Here is a 27,754-nt window from a genome sequence, read left to right on the forward strand (position 1 = left end):
TCTGCCCCTCCCCCGTTCATGCTCTGTCAATCTATGTCCCAAAAATAAATAAACGTTGAAAAAAAAAAAAAAAAGACTTTTTTCTGTGTGTTTATTTGTCAACTCTTGTTTAACAAGTGTTTGCCGAAACAAAGCCCTCATGTTTTCTACAAAGGACTTAGGGGAAGGAAAAAAGACATACATCAGGTTCAAAACACCTTCCAAGTTACATTAGGTAAGAATTTAGTTGGGTTTTTTTGTTTTTTGTTTTAGTTTTAAGCACATAAAGGGCACTTTAGATAATCTTAAAATTGAACACTTTAGATTTCTTGCCTTTACTAGTAGTGGGTTCTTGTTCTGATGGGACATTTTTGCTTTCTCCTGATTTTTCAAAGTCATGCTGTAGTACCTAGAAGGAAAAAGTGATGTCTTAATAGCAGGGCCTGAAATATATGGCCACTATATAGGAGATGGGTTACTACTGTAAGGTTTTTGTCCAACTTGAGACCTTCATACAAGGGTATTTAAAAATATCTTCTGTGGGGCGCCTGGGTGGCGCAGTCGGTTAAGCGTCCGACTTCAGCCAGGTCACGATCTCACGGTCCGTGAGTTTGAGCCCCGCGTCGGGCTCTGGGCTGACGGCTCAGAGCCTGGAGCCTCTTTCCGATTCTGTGTCTCCCTCTCTCTCTGCCCCTCCCCCGTTCATGCTCTGTCTCTCTCTGTCCCAAAAATAAATAAACGTTGAAAAAAAAAAAATATCTTCTGAAAGCGTTTCAAGAAGGAGGCATAGTTGCCACTGTTAAGATGGCCAAGTAAAAAGGCTTCCTTTTCTTCTTAACCTCAAAATAATAGAGAACTAGAGTGTTATGGATTCCACTATTTATTTTTCAGATCAGACTGGATCATGAATGACACTCAAAGACATCCGTTTGTATGTAGATGTTCAGTGAATGGAAGAGGAAGTGAGCAGGAGGGAGAAAGATGAAGCAAAGTGCCTTCAGCAAGAAGAGAGAACAGTAACATTCACCTCTTGCTTGGAAGTACCAGATTCTAGGAAGGAAGGAATACATTGTGGGTGAAAAGGGGGGTGCTGGTGGTTCTTTGAAACCGTTTAAAGAAGACGCAAACACCAGGTTCCCTCCTCAAACTCAAATAGAAAATGGGAGATTATATTTTGGGTAAAGGGAATTAGTGAGCCTCAGACCCGGGGCTGCCAGGGTGGGGTGCAGAAAGCACAAATGAGGACAGGATAAAATGTCACACTGAAAACAGAAGGATTCAGCAGAAGTCTGTGCAGTGATGGGACACTGGGCGTCATTTCCACATCAAGCTCCAGAAGAGCAGCCGTCAATGGGTGAATCTACCTCCTCCCCGGCAGGAGGACAACGGATGACCCTTCTGGGGAGAAACTAAAACACCCCAAAGAAAATACCAATAGGTACTAACATTTGGGATTTTCTATCAAAAAGCTAACCATCTACCCAAATGCCCTCCCGTGAAGCCCAGAACAACCCCAATCTGCTTTATGCTGAGTCGTTTTTTAATATAAACACTAAAGGTACCACAGGCGTTTGAAGAAAGCCTGCAGGTGAGTAAGAGAAGACAGTGCTTCCTTAAAGTAGCAGCATGCTATAAAAAAGTAATCAGAAAATAAAAGTATTTAGAAATTAAAAATACGACATTCACATAAGTATTAAGGTCAAAAAACCTCCCAGAAAGTAAAACAGAGTAAAGGGACAATATAAAGAAGAGAGGAGATTAGAAATTGGAAAATTAAACCAGGGGCACCTGGGTGGCTCAGTCAGTTGAGCATCTGACTTCAGCTCAGGTCATGATCTTACAGTTCCTGAGTTTGAGCCCCGCATCGGGCTCTGTACTGACAGCTCGGAGCCTAGAGCCTGCTTCAGATTCTGTGTCTCCCTCTCTCTCTGCCCCTTCCATGCTCACAATCTGTCACTCTGTCTCTCTCTCTCTCTCTTTCAAAAATAAATAAAACATTAAAAAAAAAAATTAAACCATGAGGGCCAATAATGTCTGACAATATTAATTCTAGGAGGAATGAAGAGAGAAAATGGTGGGGAAGAAATACAGAAAAAGAAAATTTACCAAAATGAAGGACATGATAATGATTGCTCACAGACCCCCTGAGTACCCAGTTTAGTGACTAAAAAAAGACCCACAACAATGTGCATCACTGTAAAACTTCAACACAAGTCCAGGGGAAGCTCCAGTGTAGGAAGGAAAAGATACAAAAGGCACTCGCCTTCTCAACAGCAGCAATGAAAACTGGAAGACGTTGGAAGACAGAGCAGTTGTCTCTCAAAGATCTGAGGGAAATGATTTTTAACATGGAGGAATTTAAGATTTTCTTAGACATATAAATACAGCCTCAAAATATTTATCTTTTATGCACTCTTTCTCTGAGAGATACGTGAAATGTGCTCCACCAAAATGAGGTGAAATGACAAGACTGAATTCTCAAAACAGATGGAATAAAGAATGACAAAGGGAATCCCCAGGCTGCTAGCTAGTGAGCATGTCTAATGAAGAGCCAACCCAAGATGGAGCAGGAAGAACAAAACTGACAGACTGGTTCATGTAGAAAATTGTACTGAGAAGTATATACAGCTATTGGTGGGCAGAGCAAAGACTCGGGTATGTGGTCAAAGGAAATTAGGTCAAAAAAAAAAAATTGAGACAAGTATTAATTTCAGGTGAAAAAAATGTACAAGACTAAGCAATAAACAGTATTTGCTTAGTTCAGCAGTAATATTTATAGAGTTTGGTTACATCTACGGTTAAATGCAGATGTAAGCTAAAGACACAATTAAACAAGGAGGACGGTATTAATATAATTACATGAGGAATCATTAAGTGACCTAAAAGGCTTCACCTGCTATAACAGGAAGTCAACAGAGAATGTCTAATACATAAATAAATAAATACAAACACATTATTCAGAAATAGAGTTAAAGAGCCAAAGAAATCATACAAAATACTGCCTGTGGAACAGGATGAGGTGGAGGCAAGAAATGGAATGATTTTATTTTGTCACATACGATTTCCATGTATGACTAGGAAATACATAAAGATAAATGAAAAATCCAGCTCTTCTGCAGTAATCTCAGTTTTTATGACCTTTTACAAAAAAAAAAAAAAAAAAAGACTAAAGTGCTTTAAAAGTAAACATTGCTAAATACGAAATTAAACTAGTGTTTCATTTGGATTTCAATAAGGATAGTAAAGAGGTCTGTTTACTCATGAGAGTGAGAATAGGGAAGCTGTAAATTTTGACACCTTTAAAAAGGAGCTGCCTTCAGTACTTGAAGATGACTCCGGGAAGGTGTGTCAGTCCCAACCAGAATACCTGATCGTCGTGTTCAGTTTCTTCCGCGGTTTCAGTGTTGGCCTGAAGTGAAGTCTGAACATCTACAGGTCCCTCCTCAAATTCTTCTATCTCTTCATCTTCATTCTCATCTTCTCCACTTCCGTAATTCGTCAAAGCCTGAGTTTCAGCTTTGGATAAGTCTAAGATTAACACACAGTTTCTAGTAAATTTCCATCACTAAATCGTAGTGTCAGCTACCACATATTGCATTCCTGCACCGCACAAGTCCTTTACAACTAGTATCTGAAACCTTCCAAACCGTAAGCACTAGAACACTGTGGCACAGAAAGGGGAAATAATTAGGCAGGGCCACACCAAAAAATCCGGAGTGGCTGACACCTACCTCTGTAATCATTACACTCCCCCCAACTGTGTGAATAAGTGACCTATAAAGAACTCGCATATACACCTAGTACGAGCCTTTCCACTTACTAATAGACACCGGACATTCTTCACTTTCTTCATCTTCCTCTTGTTCAGAAACATCAGATCTCACGTTTTTGGGACCGTCACCATCATACATCTCAGATGTTTGAGTCTGCTTAACTGTTTCGGTCTCATCCTTGTCCTAGTCACAAATAAACATAATTAATTCCTTAAAATACATTTTAAAAACGTATACAGTAAGTCTGCCAAAAAAAAAAAAAATTAGTCATTATCTAATAAAAAATACAAAAAGTAATTGTTTTTAAAAGAAACTAAAGTTTTGTCAGAATCTCAAATGTTAAAAAGCTGTTAAAAGTTATTTAATTTTCTCTTTCAAAAGCACTGTCTTTAGGCACAAATTAATTAGCACATACTTTGTCTTCATCATCAATTTCTCCAGCAGGTGAGCCATGATCTCCTTCAAGAATCCTTTTGGCCTATAAGCAAGTTAACAGAAATGAGGGGCAACCTTTCCGCATTATACTTGTATTTAGTAACTTTCACAAATCTGCAGTTTTTGATAAATAATCCAAAGCACTGAACGCTATCTTAGAAATGTAAATTCAACTCTTTCACTGAAATCTTTTAAATTAGCAAAACAAAACCAACACTGCCCACCTGACAACTCCCTGGATATATAACAGCATCTCAAATTTACTAATTCTAAAACAAAAACCTTGACTCACTCCCCAAACTGAAGCCTCCCAGTCTTTCCAGTCTCCGTAAATGGGCCTTCAACAAGTCAGACAACAGAAACCAGCCTGTGCTGTACTTTTATTATCCATACCTACACCATTAAAACTCCTCACTGACTCAATCGTCAAAACGGATCTGTTGGTGCACACTCAGAGCTAAGTCACATCATTTCCTACCTGGACTACTATAGTGACCTTACAACAGTCTCCCTGCTTCTATCTCTTCTCTCTTACAATTCCTATACAATGTGGTATCTAGACAAACCTTTTGAATTGCACAAGAGATTATGTCACTCCTCTATGTGAAAATGTCCCATGGGTTTCCATCATGCTTAGAATAAAATAAAAGAGAAGGTCCTTACCAGGTTGGCCTTACCTACCTAGGTGAATTATCTACACTCTCACTTCATTTAATGGGTTCCTGCCACCCTAACCTTTTTCCTGTTCTCCAAACTGCTCAATCCTGCCTCAGCCTCTAAACTCACGGTTCTCTCTACCTGCAATGCTCTTCTTCCCTTTCTTCTTCATTATAAACTCGTCTTTCATGTCTTAGTTCATACACCCACCCAAACAGCCTCAAGAGACTGCCTATCTTAAAGCAGCCCTTCCAACCATTTCTTATGGGTTTTTTTCCTGTTTTATTTTCTTCAAGCTCTTAGCAATCAGTGGCTGAAATGATCTGAAACTTATCTATGTCTAGATTGAAAATATTATGAAAAGTGTGAAATAGATGACTTGACTTTATCTACTTTACATTGCAGGGAGAAGGGTTACCTCTTTCTGTTTTGGGTCCTGACCTGCTTTCCCTCTGGTGCTTAGAGAGCCAAGAAGAGGTATGAGGTCTTGGTATGCCTCCAGTTTACGGGAAAAAAAAACATCCAGTTTCATATGTGATCAAGGCAAATTTAATAGGGCATAAGAAGCTACAGAGATGTGCAACCAAAGTCCTAACTTGTAAACAAGACATGTGTGTTGGTTGGGGTGATCAATATTCCTGGGACATCTACTGGGGTGGGCAACTGCTACAGCAGGCAGCTGGCTGGTTGAGGCCCGGATCCCAGTCCCCCTCTCTTCAGCAACTGACAATCATGTGAGTAATACGTATGACAATTCCTGTCACCAATTTCTGTCTGTATTCCTGATCTTTTAGCCACTGCTATTCCACTGAGATTCAGTATGTGGCTACCATATGTACTGATTTGTGTAATCTGATTAACTGCTATTACTTCGAAAATATGTTTCCTGAGGTCAAGTGTGATTTCAGATAATAATGATCAAGAACTATATTTATATGCTAATTATAACTACTCCTAAAGCTAAATCAAAGTGAATATCATTTACCTCTTTGGCATAAGACTGTATCACTCCGGCTGCTTCTATTTTCCTTTTGCATCTCTGTTTAACAGTTATACTATTATTATCCAAATCTTGCATGAGCTTAAAGAAAGCCAATTCATTAAACAACACTTCAGATATTTCTACAAGAAGATCTTCTCCACAGTCTTTGAGTTTTCTGCCAGCAAATTTTGCCAGTGAATCCTATTCAAAGATAAACCAAGTAACTTTAAGATTACAGTAAACTTCAATTGTGGGTAGAGCAACACAGAGGATTAACAAGTTTAAATTATAATACCCAGGGAAAAACAATTCTGTTACTTTTTAGTATGAAAAAAGTTAAAACTAAAGGCTAATATTACTAGGAAACAACAGTAATATTCTTTAGTGATATTAACCTAAGTAGGAATTATGCTAGTTCTGCTTAAAGAGTATATAGAAGGAAAGGAAAAGGACATCAGGTCATCCACAGATTTAGTCCCTACTTAGAATTGGTGGCCACCAGAGTTAAACAGGGAATTCCAACACCAAATGTTCCTACACGGTACCAGGGGTACATATTTACCACGCTGAGAAGCTGAGGTGCCCATTGAGGAAAACACACAGTCTTCCCTTTTTAATGTTAATATCAGAGTATTTTCCAAGTTTCCTCCTTTTACATGAGCCAGCATTCTTTTTTTCAAAGTCTGCTTATTTTGGGAGGGCTTGGGTGGCTCAGTCGGTTAAGGATCTGACTTCAGCTTAGGTCATGATCTCGTGGTGCGTGGGTTAGAGCCCTGCATCGGGCTCTGTGCTGACGGTACGGAGCCTGGAGCCTGCTTCGGATTCTGTCTGTCTCTCTCTTTACCCCTCCCTCACTCAAAGTCTGTCTCTCTCAAAAATAAACATTAAAAAAATTTTAAGTTTATTAATTTTTTATAGTCTTTTTTAAGTTTATTCATTTATTTGGGGGGGGGGGATAGATACAGCGGGAAGGGGCAGAGGGAGGGAGAAGAGAGAGAATTCCCTTAGAGATGATTGGATCAAATGAAGACACACGCCCTAACACAATTTTTTTTCCCTAATACAATCATCCCCACCCAATGGATGCTGCTGGAATGGACATTTATTTGAATAAACTGCATATTGCCAGAAAATAGCCAAAAAAATAAATAAATAAAAGTCTCAACTAGAGGGTATAGATTGTAAGTCATGTAAGTATCAACTCTTACCTGTAATATACTTCCAAGCTGTTTATGGAAGAACTTCACAAACTCTTTGCTCTCATCATTTTGCTGGGTAAGGGTCAAAACCATGCGTCTCACTGAAGTTAGAAGTTGAGAAGAGCATACTTCATCCATGTGCTCCTGAGAAAAATCCAAGCTGGTTAGGATATAAACTTACCTACTGGTTAAGAAATACTAATTCACGTGAGCTTTTATTTTGCATAGATGCTTCTCAATTTTCAGGTACACATTTTGAAATATTCATAGAACAGCCAGACTCCCACACTATACATGTTAAGGGGTTTATACATTTTAACCAACCACAGCAGGTAATAGCCAATAAGAGAAACTATTTTTCATCACTTCCTTTCTTACACCTTACCTCACAGCTCACCTGCTACCCACTTGCTCCACGTGTTTTCTAACTCAGCTTTCTCAGTGTCGGCACTGTGGTCACTCCGTGCCCTGGAGGATGTCTAGTGGCACTCTGGCTTCTACCCACTAGAGGCTAGTACCTTTACCTTTCTAAGTCCTGGAAACTAATGTATGTAGACATTACAAAATGTTTTTAGGGTCAAAATCACCTCAGTTGAGAACCAATGTCCTAACTTCTGTAACAAGCCCTTTTGGGCAAGTTTCTTCTCCTTCATCTTCCTTGAGAAGCATGCGCAAGCACCTAATAATCCAAATCATGGTTCACTTTTGGAGGTGAGTCCCTATCACATCCACACCAAGTAACCTCAAGGTTCTAATCTCTCTTCTGCCACTAAACTCATTTAGGCAGGTCTTCTAAACTTTACTCAGCTAAGTTTCTGTTCTGGCTTTGTTTTTTTGTTTTTTGTTTTTTTTTTCTATAGAAGTGTGTAAAGTGAGGTGGCTAAACTAGATGATTTCTAAGGTTTCTTAAACTGAAGGATTTAAAGCCACTTTTGAAAAATTCACTGTGAGAGCAGGTGACTTAAAAAAAAAAAAAAAAAAGGATAACAGTCCCTTGTCTTCAAGGAATCAAATACCAGAAAAGTCAAGATACATGAATGATCAATCACTACATGCTATGCACTGTCCAGTAAATCATACTTTTTAGCTGTAGGGGCTGTTTCTCTTTCATGACTGAGCACAATGGTCAGCTCACAGGAGACGCTTATTACTGGCTGATAGACAGATATCATAAAAGCAGCACACTAGGTTCTAGAAGGATTTGTAAAAGCGCATTAGAAACAACAACAATTATCTCTGAAAAAGACATTTCAGCCAAGCAGAAAAGAGGGAAGGTGCTTCATATTTTTAATAGTGACAACTTGTACAAAGGGCTGATGCATGAAAAAGCAATGGTAGGAATAGGAAATTTTGAGCAATTTAAAGTGAGTGTACCAAATGGAGAATTGGGAGAGATGAAGTTGGGAAAGTATACCAGGTCCCTAAATGAAATCTCTCAAAGGCTGGGGAGGGGGGAGGGGAGAGTCTGCTTAGTAAACATTCATTTCTTGCCTATTATGACAGGCAGTCTAGGTAAAACACGAGCATCTGAATTAAGGTTATGCTACCGGAGAGAAGGAAGGAAAGTCAGTTTTGGACTCGCTGGTGACAGAGGGTTAAGAGAGTCAACAAGTCTAGCTTAGGTGACTGGGTGTAATACTGACATTAACAAAGTTCTTATAATCCTACCAAAAAAGTCAAGACTTGTTGGCCTCAAAAACTTTTTGAAACACTAAATTAAGTGAATATTTATGAAAGGGTATCACTTAAATCACAAACAAAATGGTAAAAGCAATGAAATTTCGTGACTGCAGATGCCTGCATTCCCTAAGCATAAAACTAAATCATTCAGGCTTTTTAACCCTTAGACAATAACTGTACATATTAAATATTACTACCAATATACCCAATTTAACCAAGAAAGACATGTTTAAAAGTATGTTTTGTGTCACTTATGATAAAACAAAAACGTAAAATAAAAAAGGCAACACTCATCTGTTTCAGATGAAAGCAAATAATCACTTAGTTTAAGTCAGTTCACCTGAAGGAATGGTTTTAAACTGTTAAATAAATACCTACCCATCTATCTACAAGAATATATACACATTCTTACAATTTATAGGAATATCAATATTCTTTTTGGAGAGGTGAGTATATAAAATAATGGGAGATAAATTTATAGGATTGATGAAACTGATGTTTTTAGCTTTCTTAGGTCTACCTGTATTTTCTGAATTTACTACAATAAAGTCTTTTTTAAGATTTAAAAAACAAACACAAAGTACTTGTTTTAAGAAATTACTGCTTACCTTCAAAAAAGGAATGACTTCTTTCATAATGGCTTTAATTTGCCGGTCCAGCTGCTGAGTATCAATTCTAGGACATGGGACAGTAGAAACTTCGCTTACAGGTTGTTGTGAACTACAATTTTCAATGGGAGTTTCTATTTTTTAAAAAGAAAATGACTTATTAGCAAAATAAAGCCTATGATATTATACATATGCATTTATTCAGAATCCTAAATATTAAAGTCTCATGATTTTATGGGAAAATAACACAAAGGAGTATCTACGTAGTTTTAGCACCCTTAATGAAAAGAGCGTGGAAATAAAACTACCATTATACGTCAGGTGGGGCTATACATTTTTTTTTGTACATATGAACTATAGGTTTTTCCTTCTAATCAACCAGGAACACACCTTCCAAGTTAGGAACGGTAGCCGCGGCGGCAGCACCGTCCTCATCCTCAACAATTCTGCAGGTGCATCTTGTGTTTGTGCTCCTCTCGGCCTCTGTCTTCATGCGCTCATATTCTCTCATTCTGGCTAATGCCTGATCTAAGTGAATCACAGTGTTTCCTGCATATGGAATAAAAACATTTCCAGAAAATATAAAAGCAAACTTTGTCATGTATTCCTCACAAAGTATTAATAAAAAACAAATGTCTGACCATAGGTAAGGAAACGTAGCTTCAGCAAATTCTAGATACTGCACTAGCTGGGTAACAAGGCATGTTAGTCTCTTAGACTCTGAAGTCCTTAGACTCTGATTTCACTGCATCATGTTGCTTCACGTAAACAGTACAAAGAAAATACATCCCAAATGTCACTCAAATCCTGATGAAAATGATCCAACTGAACACAAGCAAATAAGGTCAGGAAAAGGCCTGAGAAAAAGATTTCCCAGTTTTTCTTTGTCTACTTCAGACAAAGCTAGTGGTGAAGGACTGTAAGAAAAAAATTAATAAATGAAACAAAACACTTGGTTAACTCAGAAAGGGGGAATGACCTGAAGGGGAAAGCCTGGCCACACAGAGATTTTTCTCTATATTGGGACTTCAGTTCAGACTTGACAGGTATTTACTCAGAAGGGAGCTAGGCTTAGAGTCCTTGATAGTCAAAATAAGGCAAGAAGACTTACTGCTTTGGTAAAAGGTGCACATCTAATAAGGCAAGGTCTGGCCCTTTGCTTTGTAGGAGACCTTTGGAATCACCTAAATCTTTTCTCTTCATGTGAAAAAAACACTAGAATAATAGCACCTTATTTTATCAGCTAAATGCCCCGGAGGTCTGAAATGACTGAATCTCTGTTATCTCTTGAAAGGGAAACAATCAGGTACCTATACATTTTTCTTTTCTCTAGTCTCCTTTCCAAGTCTAAGACTCCAGATTTTCTTCTTACCTTTGAGTTCTACAACAACTCTCTAAGCTTGCTTTACTAATGATGAAAAAAAAAAAATGCAGTGTGTCATGCACATTGTGAGTTACCTGGGCTTCTCACTAAAGACTATTCATGCTAAGAAAGTTCTTATCTCAAATTATGAAGTTAACATTTTTATTGAAAATGTGACTGGATGAGGCCCTGATACCTCTCAATTTTTCCCATTTATTAACTAGGAAACCTTAAAGGATAATGTTTCCCTGAAGGGAAGGAAATTAACATTTCCTGAACTCCTATTACACATGCTAGAAAGTTGTATGTATTTTTCACAAGACCATATAGCAAGGTAGGTTAAGACTCCCATTTCCTTAGGATATGCAGTCAGATGATCAGATGATTTGCCAAAGGCTAAGGAATTAACAGGTGACTCTTGACTTTAGACTGATGGACAGACTTTTAACCATGGTCTTTCTACCACATCTTGCCTTTTTGGAACTCTGGTTCTTAGTGTAATTCAAAGACTGTATTAAAGTCATGTTCTAAGATTATAAAAAATTCTGCTTACCTAGATCATCTGTTGCAAATGGCTCAAAATTTGAAGATACAGACATGACGCTAGCATTATCAGCATCATTTTGCTCACGTATTTTATGTGTTTCTCTTTCAAAGTTCTTCTCAAAAGTTTCCTAAGTTATAGTTTAAAAAAACAAAAATCACTAATATTTCTTTAAAATTTTTATGATATCCAAAATTTAACAAAGAAACTATGTGTTGGCATAAAACTATATACTTAAAATTGTGATATAACTAAAGTTATTAAAGGTTGAACACAGAGAACATTAAAATATTAAGTGACCTTGCAGAACATATGTCCTTGAGTAGATAAAAATTCACAGAGCCAGCTACTAATTTTAACTTGGAAAATTTAAACACTTCAAATGATTTCTACACCCTCAGGGAAATTCTCCCATCTCTAAACCCTAACAATACCTAGGACTTGACTTTATATGGTTTTACCAGAAGAAAAACATGACAGCATCATTCACTTTAAATGCACTTTATTGAAATATAATTTACATACAACAATGTACTCGTTAAGTGTACAGTTGGATGAGTTCTAAAAATAACCTTATGTAACCACTTTCCCTAAAGATAAAGATCATTTCCACCAGCTCAAAATTTCCTTTGTCCCCTCTGCAGTCAGTCTCCACTACACTCCACTGGTATGATTTCTATCACCAAATTAGTTTTGCTTGTTCTAGAACTTGACATATAAATGGAACCATTCAATATACACTCTACAGTGTTTGGCTTTTCTTTTGCTCCATATGTTTCTGAAATTAATCCATGATGTCATATGTTTCAGAAGTTCATTATTTCTTAATGGCTGAACAGTATTCCAGCGTAAGGATATACCATCTTTTGTATATCCATTTATCTGTTGATGTTCGTTTGAGGCTATCGTGACTAACGATGCTATCACCATAAGAACACAAGTATTTTTGTGGACATACGTTTTCATTTCTCTTGGATGAATACCTAAGAAGGAAAACTGGTTGCATGCCATGTTTGTGTTTAGGTTTATAAGAAACCGCCAAACTGCTTTCCAAGTGTTTGCACAATTTTACAATCCCATAAGCAGTGTGAAAGTTCCAAATGCTCTATATTCACACCAACACTTCTCATTGTCAACCTTTTTAATTTCAGCCTTTCTAGTGCATGTGAGGTAACACCTCATGTGGTTTTAACATGGACATTGGCCATTTACAGATCCTCCTTCACGCAGTGCCTGTTCAAATCTTGCCCATATTTTACCAAGCTGTTGGTTTTACAAGGGAATTGTAAAAGTTCTTTATAGAGTCTGGATTATTTATATAGTCATTGTCAGATATATGTACTTAAATTATTTTCTCCTAATGGTGTCTTTTGAAAGGCAGAATGATTTTATTTTTATGATGTTTATCAAATTTTTCCTTTACAGTTAATGCTTTGTGCACCCTAAGAAATCTTTGCTTATGTTCAATCATGAAGATTTGCTTTTAGAAGTCTTATAGTTTTGGCCTTCTCAGGATTTAATTTCAAAATAATTTTTGTGTACAGTGTGATTAAGGAGAGTCCCACATTCTAAAACCCACTTCACAATTGTGTTCTCTCTCCTATTAATCTTTAAAATTTTTCTCTTAAGTTATGAAATGAAACCTCTGTCTCTGATTATAGGAAATTCAGGCATTACAGAATATGATTCAGGAAATGGAGTCATTTTGTTGCTCCTTCAATTAAGATTGGAAGGTAGAAGTGCTTTTGCCATTTTATGGCACCTGGAATAGAAGATACAAGGTGTTTCTTCCTCTTCCTAAACTTCAATTCTTCAACTCTCTTTTGACTTATAATTCCCAGATACCTACTTTTACTTCTCTCTTTCCTGGACATGAAAACTCTTACATACTCTGAAATATGTCTATACAAGCTCCATAAATGAAGCTCAAAAGACCTTGGCTTAGAAACTTGGAGAATGAGAGTCTGTATCTGTCCAATATGGAAACCACGAGCCATGTGGCTATTTATATTAAAATTTAGTTCCTCAGTCCTGTTACCCACATTTCAAGTGCTCGATAGCCCCATGTGGCTAATAGCTACCATATTAGACAATGCACATATGAAACATTTCCATCATTGTACTAAGTTCCACTGGACAGCACTGCTCTAGATCTGTGGGTTGGAACACTGGATGTTGTGCTGCTACTGACTAAATAGCGTTAACAAAGTGTGGATGTTAATAACATTAATGATGAAATGAAGTTTTGAATGAAAAATTAAAGAACAATTTAGTTATTTAAAAGTAATACTAAGTACAGTTCTTTGTGCCAAATCAATATGGTTATGGGTTGAATCTCTGTGTCGACCCCCCAAATCCGTATGCTGAGGCCTTAACTCTCAATGTGTTAGGAGGTGGACCTTTGGGAGGTAACCAAGGCTCAGATGAAGTAATGAGGGCGAAGCCTCCATGGTGGCATCAGTGCCCGTACAAGAAAAGAGACATCGGAGCCACATGCGGACACGTGGAAAAGGTGGTCATCTGCAAGCCAGGAAGAGTGCCCTCACTGAGTACCAAATTTGCTGGCTCCATGATCTTGGAATTCCCAGGCTACAGAACTGTGAGAAATAAATGTCTACTGTTTAAGCCACCCAGTGTACAGTACTTTGTTGTACCAGCCTGAACTAAGACACTTACTCAGGAAGCACATATCTTTAAATTTTATTTAACTTTAAAATCTTGTCAGGTTAAATTAACTTTATCATAAATTGTAGCTCAGTTTTCAACTTGCTACTGATGTGCTCAAACATTTTAAAATAACGAAGTAATACCATGTATATGAAATCTGGATAAAAAGGGAGGCAATGGGAGGTATAGGAGACAGAGACATCATTCATGCTCTCAGCAAGTTATTTCAGTAGCTAATAAACTTTAATGTAACTGCATATCTCCTACTTTTGTATACAGCTGGACCACTCTTCATTTTCCACAAAAAAAGAGTACACGATTTCCAAGTAGTTGTAACAGCAATCCCAAGTAACAATTACTTACATTATGTATTTGACACTGTTAAGTGAATTAAAACCATGTACAAGTTTGTATTCAGAGAGGTATAGGAGTTGGAGCCTAAGGTTTTAAGCAGAAAAGATGACTTGGGAAAGTACTGTTTCAAACATGAATGTAAGTTAAAGAGCAAAAATTCAGAAAATGTCCTCAATAGTTGTAAGGAAATTAGTACATGTGAAGAAAAAACAAGAAATCTTTTGAGAAAATACTATCTTTTCAAAAGAACTTAAAATATCAAAAATGGGCAGAAACACAGCAATACTGCTTCTGACTCTCTATAGCAGATACCTGCTATTCAGTTATGGAACTCTTATCCGTGAATTTCCAAATACTAGAACTGGCAGAAAAAAGACATGTATTTGCTATCCCAGGACCACATATTACCTTTTATAACAGCATCAGGGTCCAAACCTTTTAGGTGATTTCCAAACCCCTAACACATCATCTCCTCACTATCCTAGTGGTTTGCCATTCACTCATTCAATCACTTCTATGCTAGGTAGGGCCTACTTGAAGAACACCATTTACTGAAAATACACCATTTTCCTCACCACTCTTTTCCTTTTCCCAGTTGCTTTTACTTTATTCAAAATTTTCTTCAATAACTTGAGTACGTTAGCTTTTTTCCCTGGATAATTTTTTTTTTTTGTCCAGGCTTCTCTCTTCTGACCCAAAGACCTGATTTATCTTGTATTTATGTACTTAAGGGCTCTGTGATCTGACTGCAGTCTGGTTTACTGAATGTCTTGAATAAACACAAGACATTTTACTAAATATCTGTTATCAATCAATTCCTATGTTGGGCACCAGAGATATAAACACAGCTATTTTAAACCTTATAACGTATCATTTATAGATAATTTTGGGGATTTAACTGCTGGCATATTTTAACTGAGTTGTATACCTCACCTCAAAATGATGTGTTTTACTCAGCTTTTTAAGAAAGCTAAAGACGCAATTATCAGGTATCTGCACAATTTATAACAACTTATTTAACTTTTGTTTACTGCATACTGAAATTATGTCTACATTAATCATGATCAGCTTACATCATCAGTGGTAGCAAGGCTTTCACTGGGGGTAAGTTCTGAGTTTGAGGCTATCCAAGTACCAGAATTCACTGACTTTACATTTTCCCCTTCTTTTTCATGGTTCTCAGAAATATGTCTGGATACTATGTCCTAAATAAGGAAATAAAATGGTTACTTACGTAAAACATTTAATTTTTTTTCACAAATTTAAAAGCAGAAGCAGATAGAATAACAAATGCAATTCTCCTCACCTGTTAATTATGAGGAAGAAATAACATTAAAGACAAAACACTAAAAAATTGCTCAGAAAGACTTTTAGAAAAGCTATTTAAGCTATGCAAGAAGCTTTAAATAAAATGGTAAGACAACACATGAAAAATGGATCATTATACATATGGAAGAAGATGTACTTCAGTCTAAGAAAGCAACCAGATATAATCATGAAGAGCAGTACCACACAGGATAGGAAAAAGAATGTTAGGTACCACATACCTGCAATGCATATAAAGCCCTCTGTCTCAAATAGTCTGTATTAAGTAGCTGAAGCTCATGGAAGAGTTCAATAAGAAAATGTGGACGAGATTCATTTTGAGAAATTAATGTAGCTACTTCAGAATAAATGGTATCCCGCAAAGCTTCAAACATGGAAAAATCACTCCCAGTTTCTGGAAGATATAAAAGATCAGAAAGTTAATAGTGATGAAGTACATTCCTGACCATTTCTACTGGGTTGTATCAGTACTCTCAGGTTTAAATTACTTAAAAATCAGAACATATTCAATTCTATTTCAGGGCTTTTAAAGTAGAAAAAGAATCTTAAAAAGTACCAAGATAAAAACAATCTCAAAATTATCAAGATATAGGGGCGCCTGGGTGGCGCAGTCGGTTAAGCGTCCGACTTCAGCCAGGCCACGATCTCGCGGTCCGTGAGTTCGAGCCCCGCGTCGGGCTCTGGGCTGATGGCTCAGAGCCTGGAGCCTGTTTCCGATTCTGTGTCTCCCTCTCTCTCTGCCCCTCCCCCGTTCATGCTCTGTCTCTCTCTGTCCCAAAAATAAATAAACGTTGAAAAAAAAATTAAAAAAAAAAAAAATTATCAAGATATATATTAGAAAAATACTTAAATGTATGGATAGTATTACCTAGCATTATTCAGACTGTACTTATTTCTCAAAAAAAAATGATCTGGATAATTTTACACATTTCATAGGAATAATCAATGGAAATCTTTCAGCACTCGAATGAAACAAACAGCAGATTAATTTTTTTTTTTTTTTTTTTGCTAATACGAACTGCATTACAGAAAAGGAAATTTATTTAGTTATGGTTTAGAATAAACTAAATGCTGCCAATAAAAACTACTATCTTAAGGTCTATCTAGTTAGGTCTATCAGTTCTCAAATCTCACCTACCATTCTATACTGATGGAAAATTGAATTTGTAACTGCAACACAATATAGGTCAATTTTGCTAATGTCTTACTCACACACTCAGCCTAAGCTGGACCAGGTATGACCCATTTCAAGTTTTCAGTTACACAGAATCTAGGCATCACTCTATTATTTAGCAACAATTCTGCTATATGTATTTGTTGGTAACACAGAATTATTGCCCTTAAAGGAATACAGTCATACTTTTATTTTTAAGAGTGCAAATTAACAACTGTTCCTCTGGTGCCTGGATGGCTCAAGCTAGTTAAGCTTTTGGTTTCTGCTCAGATCATGATCTTGCAGTTCAGGAGTTCGAGCCCCATGTCAGGCTCCACACTGTCGGCATGGATTCACCTCTCCCTCTCTCACTGCCCCTCCCTTGCCCACTTTCTCTCTCAAAATAAATAAACTTAAAAAAAATTTTTTTTTAAACTGTTCCCATTTTCAGTTCTCTATTTAAAAAAAGCCTCAGGGCACCTTGGTGGCTCAGTGGGTTGAGTGTCCGACTTTGGCTCAGGTCATGATCTCACAGCTCGTGGGTTTGAGCCCCGCGTCAGGCTCTGTGCCGACAGCTCAGAGCCTGGAGCCTGCTTTGGATTCTGTGTCCCCCTCACTCTCTGCCCCAATCCACTTGCATTCTGTCTCTGTCTCTCTCAAAAAATAAATAAACATTAAAAAAAAATTTTTTTTTAAGTCTCTAGCTCTTCTAGCTATCAAACTCAGTACCCTTTCTAGAGCAATAGTAGAAACATGGGTAGTTAAATATTCAAGTTCCACAAATATCAGTGACAAGATTCTAAAACAGAGAATTTAAAATATTGAGTGTTTTGATATACTGTGGTTTTAAATAAATACGCAAAGATCATAAAGATTTAATTCACTTTTTGCAAGAGAGGATAAGAATATGCAAAGCAAATGAGGCCTAATGAGAAAACCTCCTACCAACTTATGTCTTAAACCTTAACATCTTCAGGTCTCAATTTCTACAAGTATAAAATAATAATAATGAATACACAACTTCCCTATCCCTCAGACATTTTTAAGTATAAAATTAAAATAAAATAAAATAAAATAATAAAATACCAATGTTCTTTTACTAGTTTTAAAATGTCCACATGTGATATTTATTTCAAGTCTCTGTAAGAAATCTCTAAAGAAAAAATCCAGATAAGAAAATAAATTTTAGGGGCGCCTGGGTGGCGCAGTCGGTTAAGCGTCCAACTTCAGCCAGGTCACGATCTCGCGGTCCGTGAGTTCGAGCCCCGCGTCGGGCTCTGGGCTGATGGCTCAGAGCCTGGAACCTGTTTCCGATTCTGTGTCTCCCTCTCTCTCTGCCCCTCCCCCGTTCATGATCTGTCTCTCTCTGTCCCAAAAATAAATAAACGTTGAAAAAAAAATTAAAAAAAAAAAAAAAAAAAAAAAATAGATTTTAATACACAAACTTCCAATTTACGTACTACAGTTGGCCAGTTAATTTAGAAAATGTTTATCATTTCAAAGATATAAAAACAAAGCATATTCAATGACATCTGTCATACCTCTGTAGGTGATAAAATTTTCATTCTAAATTATATATCACTAAAGATTAAATTATTCACAAATAATGAATTATGCTGAACACATGCTCCACCCCCCTCTCCCGACTCTAGCCCTGCAACAGAGGTAGAAAGTTTCTGCCAGTTTCTCCTCCTGAACTAAAATGCATTTGTTTAAGATAGAAAATCCTTGATCTCAGTCAAGTTTAGTCTGTGCTAGATCCTTGTTTTTTCTCTAGATTCTCCTACAGATTCACAACAGACTTTTATTTTTCACTTATGTATAGTGTAGGGAACCATTAAAGAATATTTATAATTCTAAATCACACAGAACCATATTTAAAGAAAATATATACGACAAAGATCAAAACAGCACTTTGGAATGTTTGTAATTTTCCATGCCTTTTTATTTATCAAGGTCTTTGCATGTCATTGTTTTTGTTTAATGGTGTATTGGCTCATTTTTAAATACAGATGTTGACTAGTGACGAAAAATAAGCAGGCAGGTACAGCAGAAGTCACACGTAATACTTAAACACTGTAAATCAAAGCTAGGAAAAAATAATGGTATTCTTGTTTCAAAAAATAGTAATGCTTTTAAGCACTTAAGAAATACAAAATAAATAACTTCAAATAAAACACTAAATTATAAAAAGATTTTCTATTACCCTTATGAATGTGTTGGCTATGTTCTATACTGTAAATGAAAATGAAAACCAGAAAGGCAGCTCATTTTATCACCCAAGTAAAGAATTATAAATGAAAGCCTTCAGAATTTTATGAAGTCTCTCTCACTTTTACAAGGCAAATGACATATATACACTAAGCTAAATCTAAAAATAATCAGAGCAATAAAACTAAGGATATTTAGGACTAATGGAAAAAAATTAACACAAACTGGACACCAAAACTAAGCAGATTGTTACCTGGCGCTTCATTGCATGCATTTCTGTTAGACTGCTGTAGCACTCTCCTAGCATGTGCTGTAGGAAAGGGCAGACATAAGGATGAACATAAAATGTGTATGAATAGTAAAGACAGGGTCTATATAATATGAGTAAGTGAATAAAAAAAAAAGCAAATTTCTTTAAAATTGTTTGCCTGAACTGAAATGTTATCACAAGATAAGGTTTTTACTTTGTTTTAAAATAATCTTATTAGGGAAAATACAAGAAGATTTGCCATAAACTTATATATAAACAATGTGACTGATGACGACTATCATAATACACTTCTGCCATTCACTCTCAGAAGCATACACATCAAGATGAAACTCCCCCAACTCCTTAGGGAGAGGACAGGACAATTAAATACTAGCAGTCCTATGTGCTACACTCTAGTAATCATGTATCAAAAAGCACTAGCACATGCTATAAAGAATTTCAGGGTAGTGACTAAAACAAAGTGTTTTCAGAGCATGAATATGCAAATACACACAGTGTATATTTACACAATTCAAGCATTTTTTAGTGCACCAAAATTCAATCCTTATATTTTTCTAACAGTAATAAGGTCTGAAGAACTATGACCAAATATCTATTATTTAGGTAACTTTAATAGTCCAATTAAGTCTTTCAATTTAATGCCCTTCCCCAACCTCCACTCGTTTACTCTTTGAAGATACCACTATTTGATAAAGACAGTGAAAGGGGATAAAAGTTACAAAATTTTGGTAAAATGCTGGGGTCGTGTCAGTAGAATTGATAGTTTTGCCAAAAGGATCCTAGACTTAGCAGAAGACCAGGACTGAAACTTCCACTATGCAATCTCCTAGCAACAGGACCTTGAGGAAGTCAATCAGTTCAAAACACAAACAAATGTGGTGTTTCTTTTCTGATTACAAAAGCAATAAATACTCATTATGAAAAGTTTAGAAAATACAGAAAAGTTTCAAAATGATAAAATCTCTATTAACATCTTGATGGATTTTCTTCCAGTCTTTTTTCATTGATATTTGTGTTAACATAGTTGGAATCATACCGTTCAGACAACACTAACTACCAGTATTGTTTTCACTTTTTTTTCCCCTTAGCATAGAGAAGTACAATTACAGAGTTAAGGGCGTGACTTTTGAAGCTTTCCAGAAAAACTGTACCAGTTTATGTTACCAGCTCTTTATGACATTGGGAAAAAAACAGGTCTCTCTGACCATGTTTCCTCAACTGCAAATGGAAATAAAACCAATTCACAGCATTATGAGGCTCAAATGAGATGAGTAATTTAATTTGTAAATAGTAGAGCATAATACAAATGGTAGCTGCTACTCTAGCTTTTCACCAAGGGTCCTACTGACACCTGAGAAGAGTCTATATTTACTGCCTCCCTCTTCATTTTTCTTTGAGATGTACTTGTTCTTTATAAATTGGGAAAGTACCAGTACTTAATGTAAAACAGTGACAAATGCATACAACTCCATTCATTCATTCATTCCTCCATTCATTCAATCAACACTAAGTGCCTACCATGTGTCCAGTATCATGGAAACATTGAAGGTACAAATATGAAAGGTATTGGGGCGCCTGGGTGGCGCAGTCGGTTAGGCGTCCGACTTCAGCCAGGTCACGATCTCGCGGTCCGTGAGTTCGAGCCCCGTATCAGGCTCTGGGCTGATGGCTCAGAGCCTGGAACCTGTTTCCGATTCTGTGTCTCCCTCTCTCTCTGCCCCTCCCCCGTTCATGCTCTGTCTCTCTCTGTCCCAAAAATGAATAAACGTTGAAAAAAAAAAAAATTAAAAAAAAAAAAAAAAAAAAAGAAAGGTATTACCTGCTGCCAAGGGACTCAAAAAGGTGACAGACACTTAAACAGGTAATTACTATAAAATGTAATACAGGCAACAGAAGAGATTTACACAGGCTACAACAGAAACAAAAAAGGAGAAAGGGAAACATATCCGAGCTTAGATCTGGATACAATTTCAGAGAAATTATGCAGAATTAACATTTTATTTAAGACTCCAGTAAAGAAAAAGGCTTACAAAGAGCAAAAAGGACTCAGGCAGAAAAGACACTTCCTGAGGTGAGAAATGGCATGATAACTATGGGCAAACTTCAGGTCAGAGCCTTGGAAAGAAGAGACAAGTTCAAGGCAGAGGGTGGGCAGAGAAGAGTCTAGAGATGCAAGAAAGAGCCAAATCTCCGCTGGACAGATGTTACATTAAAGCATTTGGACTTTCCCATTAAGTATGGTAAAGCCAAAGATTTTAAGCAAGGAATGATATGATTTTATATCGAATTATTATTCAGAGAAGATTTTCAGAATTTCAAATCGGTTCCAAATTAATGTCAACTATACTTTTTGTTTAGAATTTTATCAAAATGTCGAAAGCTAGTATCGCAATTAAAAATATTTCCAGTTTACATCTCTTGATATCAAAAATATATCTACCCTACTTCTACAACACCTTCCACATGACAGAAGATTCCAACAGACCACTTTTCAACTCTAAGATGAAGAAGTCCTTAGATTAAAGCAAACCAAAAAAGAACATACCTGAAGATATTTCTGTAGACCTACTATATTTTATTATTTTTTCCAGCTGCTCATGATTCTTTCTGCTGAATACTTTTGCTTGAACAGGCTCTTCAGTCTGGGCTGAATGTCTGTTCCTACTTTTGCAAGGTTCACATGTGCTAGACATACTGGCACTTTCATACCCTTGAGTAAAAAAAGTGACAACTGTTATCAGTTGCAACTAACTCAAACTGAAAGGGAAATTGATTTCCATAGTGAAATAGTACACGTAACCCAATTTAGAATATATGAAGGCCTGGTATAAATAGACATACAAAATAGTAAAACAATGTCTTGCAATAACCTTTGGAAGCATGGGTAACAATAATATATTCTAACACTTCATTGTCCTTTGATATTTAATGAGTACATCCCAACTCAAACTATATGGTAGGCCTTATATGACCCAAATTCCCTACTAGACTCCAAGTTAACAATTTTTCAGTGTTAGGAAATACAAGAAAGAATCCTATCAAGTCTACATAAAATGTCCATAACAGAGAGAAGAGTAATGGGCACTTGTCAAATATGTGTGCCTTCTTATTATAACTTGTGTGTAACAGGACTTGATTTAAAAGGTCTTACCCACCATAGGTTATCTATATATCCTACTAAATTTTCCTTGCTATATGGCACAAGATAGGACTTCAACTTTATTTTGTTGCACATGGATACTTGGCTATATCTACCCTCTTCCCAATGAAGTAAAATGCAACCTTGGTCAATATATTAAATGTCCCTATTTATTAAGTTTTACTTCTGAGCATTATTTAAATGGCATACGTATTCCAATGCCATTTTCATTCTTATAGCCACCGAAGTTTTACAGAATGCTTAAATATCTGATAAGGCAAGTCCTACCTAGCTTCTCTTCTTTTCTTGGCTATTGTTAGACATTTGTCCTTCCATACAAGTGCTGACATTTTTTTTTTCTAATTTCAAAAACAGTCCATAGTCCACAAGGATTCAAAATGGAATCACATTAAAAGCATTTCTTAACTTGAGGAGAACTGATATTTAATAATTTTACACATTCTCTTCTAAAAAGTTATGTTTGTTCCATCTTATTTCATGTTCTTCAAAAATATTTACATTTTTATAGATGTAGCACTTTCCTTGTTAAACTTATCCCTAAGGATTTAACCCCCTATAACTTTGGATACTACCACGGGAAGAGTATTTCCCCCCAACTTCCATTCTTCTGTTACTACAACAGCTAAAAATACTTGCACACTTATTTTGTAACCAGCTACTCTACTAATTTATGTTGTTAACTTTAGTAGCTATTTTCCAGTGTCTCTTGGGCTCTCTCAGAAAAATATAAAATGTTTCCATTTATTTATTTATTTAATTTTTTTGTGATAATGCTTTCCAAACAATGCTAGACAATTATGATGGTGGAGAGGGAACCCCTGTTTAATTTCTAATTTTGATACAGATTATCTTTGGAGTATTTTCATTTACAATGTTGTGATTGGCATTAGCTAACAGCCTTCATTATATCAAATATTAAATATCTGTCTTCTTAGGTGCATTTTACTTAAAAATTTTTACTAGGAATGACTTTAAAGTTTACCTAATCTACCACTATGATTATATGACTTCTGTCCTTCAATTTGTTGATATCAAAATTATGTTGACAGATTTCCTGATAATGAATCATGATTACATTTCTGTAATAAACCCTACTGACAACAGTCTAATATTTGTTTTGATTCGTGGCAGATTAAATTTGCTAATATCTCACTTTTCAATTTACATTAGTAACTGAAGATTGATCTGTTGTTTTCTTTACTGAACTGTTACCTCTCCTTTTCACCTTTCCCTATATTAAAGGTGTCTAATCTGATTCATATGTTGTTCCTGTTGTTTTCGGCAGATAGGACACACCAATATCTTCTTTTCATCGTGACCAGTTTGAATACAGGACTCCCGAGCTGCAGTACTCTTCTGTCTGTGTATGGGCATTATTTCACTTTCTTCTACTTCTTGTGTTGTCTGATGTCAGTTTGGTTCTTTTTTATCGTACAGAACTTGTTCTTCCAGTCTGGAAGCTTAGAAGATGTTTACTTTTTCCTTGGGATTAAGGAATTTTATCAGAATATACATAGGGGTATGTGGACACCTTCCTCCCTTGCCTCCCAGCTGGACAACAGTTAGCTGCATTTCTACTAAATTCAAGAGTAGAATTCAGTGACGCATCACTTACATATTAACACCCAATGCTCATCCCAACAAGTGCAGTCCTTAATGACCCTTGCCCATTTAGCCCATCCCCCCAACCCAACACCCCTCCAGTAACCCAGAGTTTATTCTATTTAAGAGTCTTATGGTTTGTCCCCTCAATTTTCTAGGCCAATAATTTGGGACTTAATAGCAGTTACCCTCTTTTTTGAATAATCTAAACATTATATGTGAAAACCATTTTTTCTAGTTCTATAGAATTTGTTATTAGTTTAATACACTTAAGTGTTTTTAGGATTTTGTTCAAGTGTGTATTTCCTTCAATAACTGTTTTTACTGGATTTTACCTGTTCTATCTAGTGTTCAGCTTCTGTGGCTTCTCTCTAGCTGCTGGTCCCTTTTGCATGCACTGTTACGTTCACTGGACGTCAGGACTCCTATCTACCCTGAAGGCTGGACCCAACTGTGGGTAGCTTCACTGGCATGCAGACAGCAGTTGGAAGCCTCACTCCTACAGTGAGTGAAGCAACATTCTCACCAGCAAGTTGTCAGTGTCCCACCAAGACAGTAAGAGGAAGCTTTTCTACTCAGTCTCCACAGCTGCAAAGGCAATGCTCTCACACAGGCAAGGTAGGGACAATGGCACCTACTTGTTCAGGGACACTCTTTCCCATTAGCACCCTGAAGTGACAAAAGACTGATATTCTTCGAAGGAAGGAGGGTGTGAGAATAGTAGGAGATGCACAGAAGCCCATCCTCCAACCAAGTCTTCCCCGGGACTACAGAGCTCTGATCTTTGCCCCCAGCATTCTCAGAATGAGACAAGAGAGCCTAAAGCCTTGCTACTTACATACTCCAGATCACAGTAGCTGCCCTACTAATAACAAGTTAAGTCCCCAAAATACTGTCGATTCATTCTCTGTAACATCCATTCTGGAATTAACCTTCCCTTTTTATTTTTAAGGCCATCATTCAAGTTAGGACTTTATCATTTCATATTTGGGTTCCTAGTTTCTTCATTGGTCTCTGAGACTAAAGTCTAGCCACTCTCATTCATTCTGCATGAAACTTACTGGAAAAAGAGCCCTCTTGGTTATTTTTGACCTTCACATAAACAGGTCCAGCAATAAGGGTATACGACTGACAAAAGGAAAAGGTAAAATGGAGAATTAAGGAAGACTACTGAGACTCCAGAGTTCCACTGGCTAGGCCAGCTAGTAGAACACCACCACCACCACATGTTCATTAGCATAAGGGATCTCCCAACCCACCTCATCACTCTTTCCCTTGCCCACAATCTGTGTTACTCAGAATGAGTGGCGACACAGCTAGAAAAAACCCATACTTTTAGCTGTGTCTCCACTTTAGCGACACAGCTCAGCCATGGCACCCTGGAGACCTTGCACATATCCACAAAGGCAACACAGGTAAGGAATGAACTGCAGCTGAGTCTAAGTCTTGACAGAAGGCCTTATGATCCTCCTGGAGCACAGAATATGAGAACAAGGGAGGCTTGTGAGGAACTACTATGTGGCCATTTTTTATTTGCCTCCCCCCACCCCCTCGTAAAGCTGTCATGAAAGTATTTTTTATCTCCTCCTGGGTTCTGATGAAATAGGAGACCTTTCTTTCTCAGGCTCTGGGGGCACACCGCCAGACTATAAAGTGGACTGTAGCTGCAGCACGGCACCGGCTCCCCAGTAACGGGTCCTACCACTCATGTTGCAACTGTCATCTGGCTTCTTCTGTCTCAGTGTCCCCTTGTGGCATGTAGAACAAAGAACACAGGGAGCTAGGACTCCCAGATGCTCTCATTTCTATGCCTATGTAAGTAATGAACTCTGTGACTCTAAAAAGGGTTGTTTCTTTGCTGGCCACATCTGTCAGGCCTTGCCCTTCCCAATGCTTGACATGCATTTCAACTCAGTCTTCATCAGTAAACAACAGGAGAGGGAAGAGAAGAAAAATGAAAAGACTCAGGGACAGTTATAGTACATTAACAGTTCAATCTGATTTTCCAAGAACGGGGAAGACCTAGACTATAGGATCCCACTGCTTTCTAACAATATCAAAAGAGGGAATGGACCTGCTAGAGAGTAGCCAAATTACAGGTCTTATGCATCCAGCCAGGCAAGAAACATCTGGCACAGCAAGAAATGATGCTCAACTCAAAGTCTGAATTAGGATGGAAGTGTAAAGAATTGTCACTATCACTCAATTTGTACCACCTTACGTCACACGCAGTAATATGTACCTTTACATATAAAGACCTGCTAAAGATGAAAATACATCACCATCATTGCAAACAAAGCTAAGTGAAGATTTAGCATGCTACTGCTGAAAATTGTCCCTAAGTGCAAAACACACGAGCAGTTCAGTCTAGTAAATCAGGGACAGTATAACCAGCTGTGCTCTCTCTCAAGACAGCAGCTTAAGTCCCACCACGCTGATTTATTTGTCATACCCTATTTCCTTCCCCAGTTCCTCTCATCTTTCCCTGCCTCATCCTGCCTCTAAACTTTTTTTCATTGTTACTAGTCTGGAATGCCTTCCAATATTTCTCTTCATCTACCTACATTTAAGACAAATAAATATTCTTTTTTCTAAGAAATCATGGCCATTCCTACCCCATAAAAGAGCACTGGTCTAGCTCAGTGCTTCTCAGACTTTAATGGACATATATTCACATTAAAACATCTGGAATCTTGGGGTGCCTTAATCAGTCGGTTAAGCATCTGACTTCAGCTCAGGTCATGATCTCATGGTTCATGGGTTCAGGCCCCACACTGGGCTCTGTGATGACAGCTCAGAGCCTGGATTCTGCTTTGGATTCTGTGTCTCCCTCTCTCCATACCCCTCCCTGTTCACTCGCTCGCTCGCTCTCTCTCAAAAATAAACATTAAAAAAATTAGAAAAACAAAACAAAACATCTGGAATCTTGCTAACATGCACACTGAAAAACAATGTATACTCATTCAGGTGGTACAAGGTTGGACCCAAGAGCGCATTTTTATAAGCTCCCAGATGATGTTGATGCTGCCTGTCCCTGGTTCACACTTTGAATAGCAAGGGTTTAGCTGACTAATTTGATTTTGCTCCCTATTAGTTTGACTCTACATGTATTAGATTCTGCTATCAAGTCTTTTATTTTTGTGTGTGTGCCTTAAAGTAGGGCTCTCACTGACAGATGGTTTTGAATGCTTGTCAAACAAACGTGTATGGATGTTTCTGGCAAGTATTTTTATACTTAGAAGAGACCACATAGATCAGAATGTCAATCTTTGCCTTGAAGCAAAAAAGCTGAATTGCATATACAAAACCATCATTCCTTAGAACAAAGGGGTTTCAAAAATAGAAATATACCAGCTATTTCTAGGCTTAGGTAGACGTGGCCATTAGTTGGCTTAAGAGTCCCCTAAGAACCTGCTGCTCAAAGTGAAGTCCACAAACCAAGATCGACAACAAATGGGAACTTGTTAGAAATGCAGATCTTTGGGTCCCCACCCAGACAGAATCTATCTGCCTTTAAACAAGATTCCCAAGGGAGAAACAGTAAAGTTTAAGAAGCACTGCGCTAGCACACTCATATTAACCAGCTGAATGAGAAAACGCTAGAAAATAAATGTTCGTGTTTCTTCATTTGTTTGCATGACAAAAAGCATTTTTGTGGGAGCAAGATAAGAGAGAATAAAACGTTCACTGGGCCACCCAAGGGACCACTCCCTAAAAACGGCCACAGTTCATTATCTATCTACTTAAACACCCTCCAGGGGCACCAAGAGTCATCTTGGAGAAAGCAGAG

The 27,754-nt window shown here is 37.2% G+C and overlaps 1 protein-coding gene across 49 annotated transcripts in view; it reads right to left on the reverse strand.

The window, feature by feature from the left end:
- PCM1 (pericentriolar material 1) overlaps window positions 1–27,754 on the reverse strand; it is an 84,733-nt gene that overhangs the window by 9,438 nt on the left and 47,541 nt on the right. For 21 of the 49 annotated variants that reach the window (XM_045454355.1, XM_045454279.1, XM_045454270.1 and 18 more), the window contains 13 exons: window positions 21,748–21,912; window positions 19,185–19,241; window positions 15,789–15,961; window positions 15,315–15,446; window positions 11,230–11,350; window positions 9,704–9,862; window positions 9,314–9,447; window positions 7,035–7,169; window positions 5,830–6,027; window positions 4,168–4,230; window positions 3,800–3,935; window positions 3,347–3,507; window positions 313–388 (listed from right to left, as the gene is read on the reverse strand). In XM_045454355.1, coding sequence (XP_045310311.1) covers window positions 313–388; window positions 3,347–3,507; window positions 3,800–3,935; window positions 4,168–4,230; window positions 5,830–6,027; window positions 7,035–7,169; window positions 9,314–9,447; window positions 9,704–9,862; window positions 11,230–11,350; window positions 15,315–15,446; window positions 15,789–15,961; window positions 19,185–19,241; window positions 21,748–21,912 — 1,710 coding nt within the window. The remainder of the gene's footprint in view (window positions 1–312; window positions 389–3,346; window positions 3,508–3,799; window positions 3,936–4,167; window positions 4,231–5,829; window positions 6,028–7,034; window positions 7,170–9,313; window positions 9,448–9,703; window positions 9,863–11,229; window positions 11,351–15,314; window positions 15,447–15,788; window positions 15,962–19,184; window positions 19,242–21,747; window positions 21,913–27,754) is intronic. The other 28 variants (XM_045454346.1, XM_045454322.1, XM_045454477.1 and 25 more) reach the window with 3 other exon arrangements.

This window comes from Leopardus geoffroyi, chromosome B1 (genome assembly GCF_018350155.1).
Source record: "Leopardus geoffroyi isolate Oge1 chromosome B1, O.geoffroyi_Oge1_pat1.0, whole genome shotgun sequence".
In the NCBI taxonomy this organism is placed as follows: Eukaryota; Metazoa; Chordata; class Mammalia; order Carnivora; family Felidae; genus Leopardus; species Leopardus geoffroyi.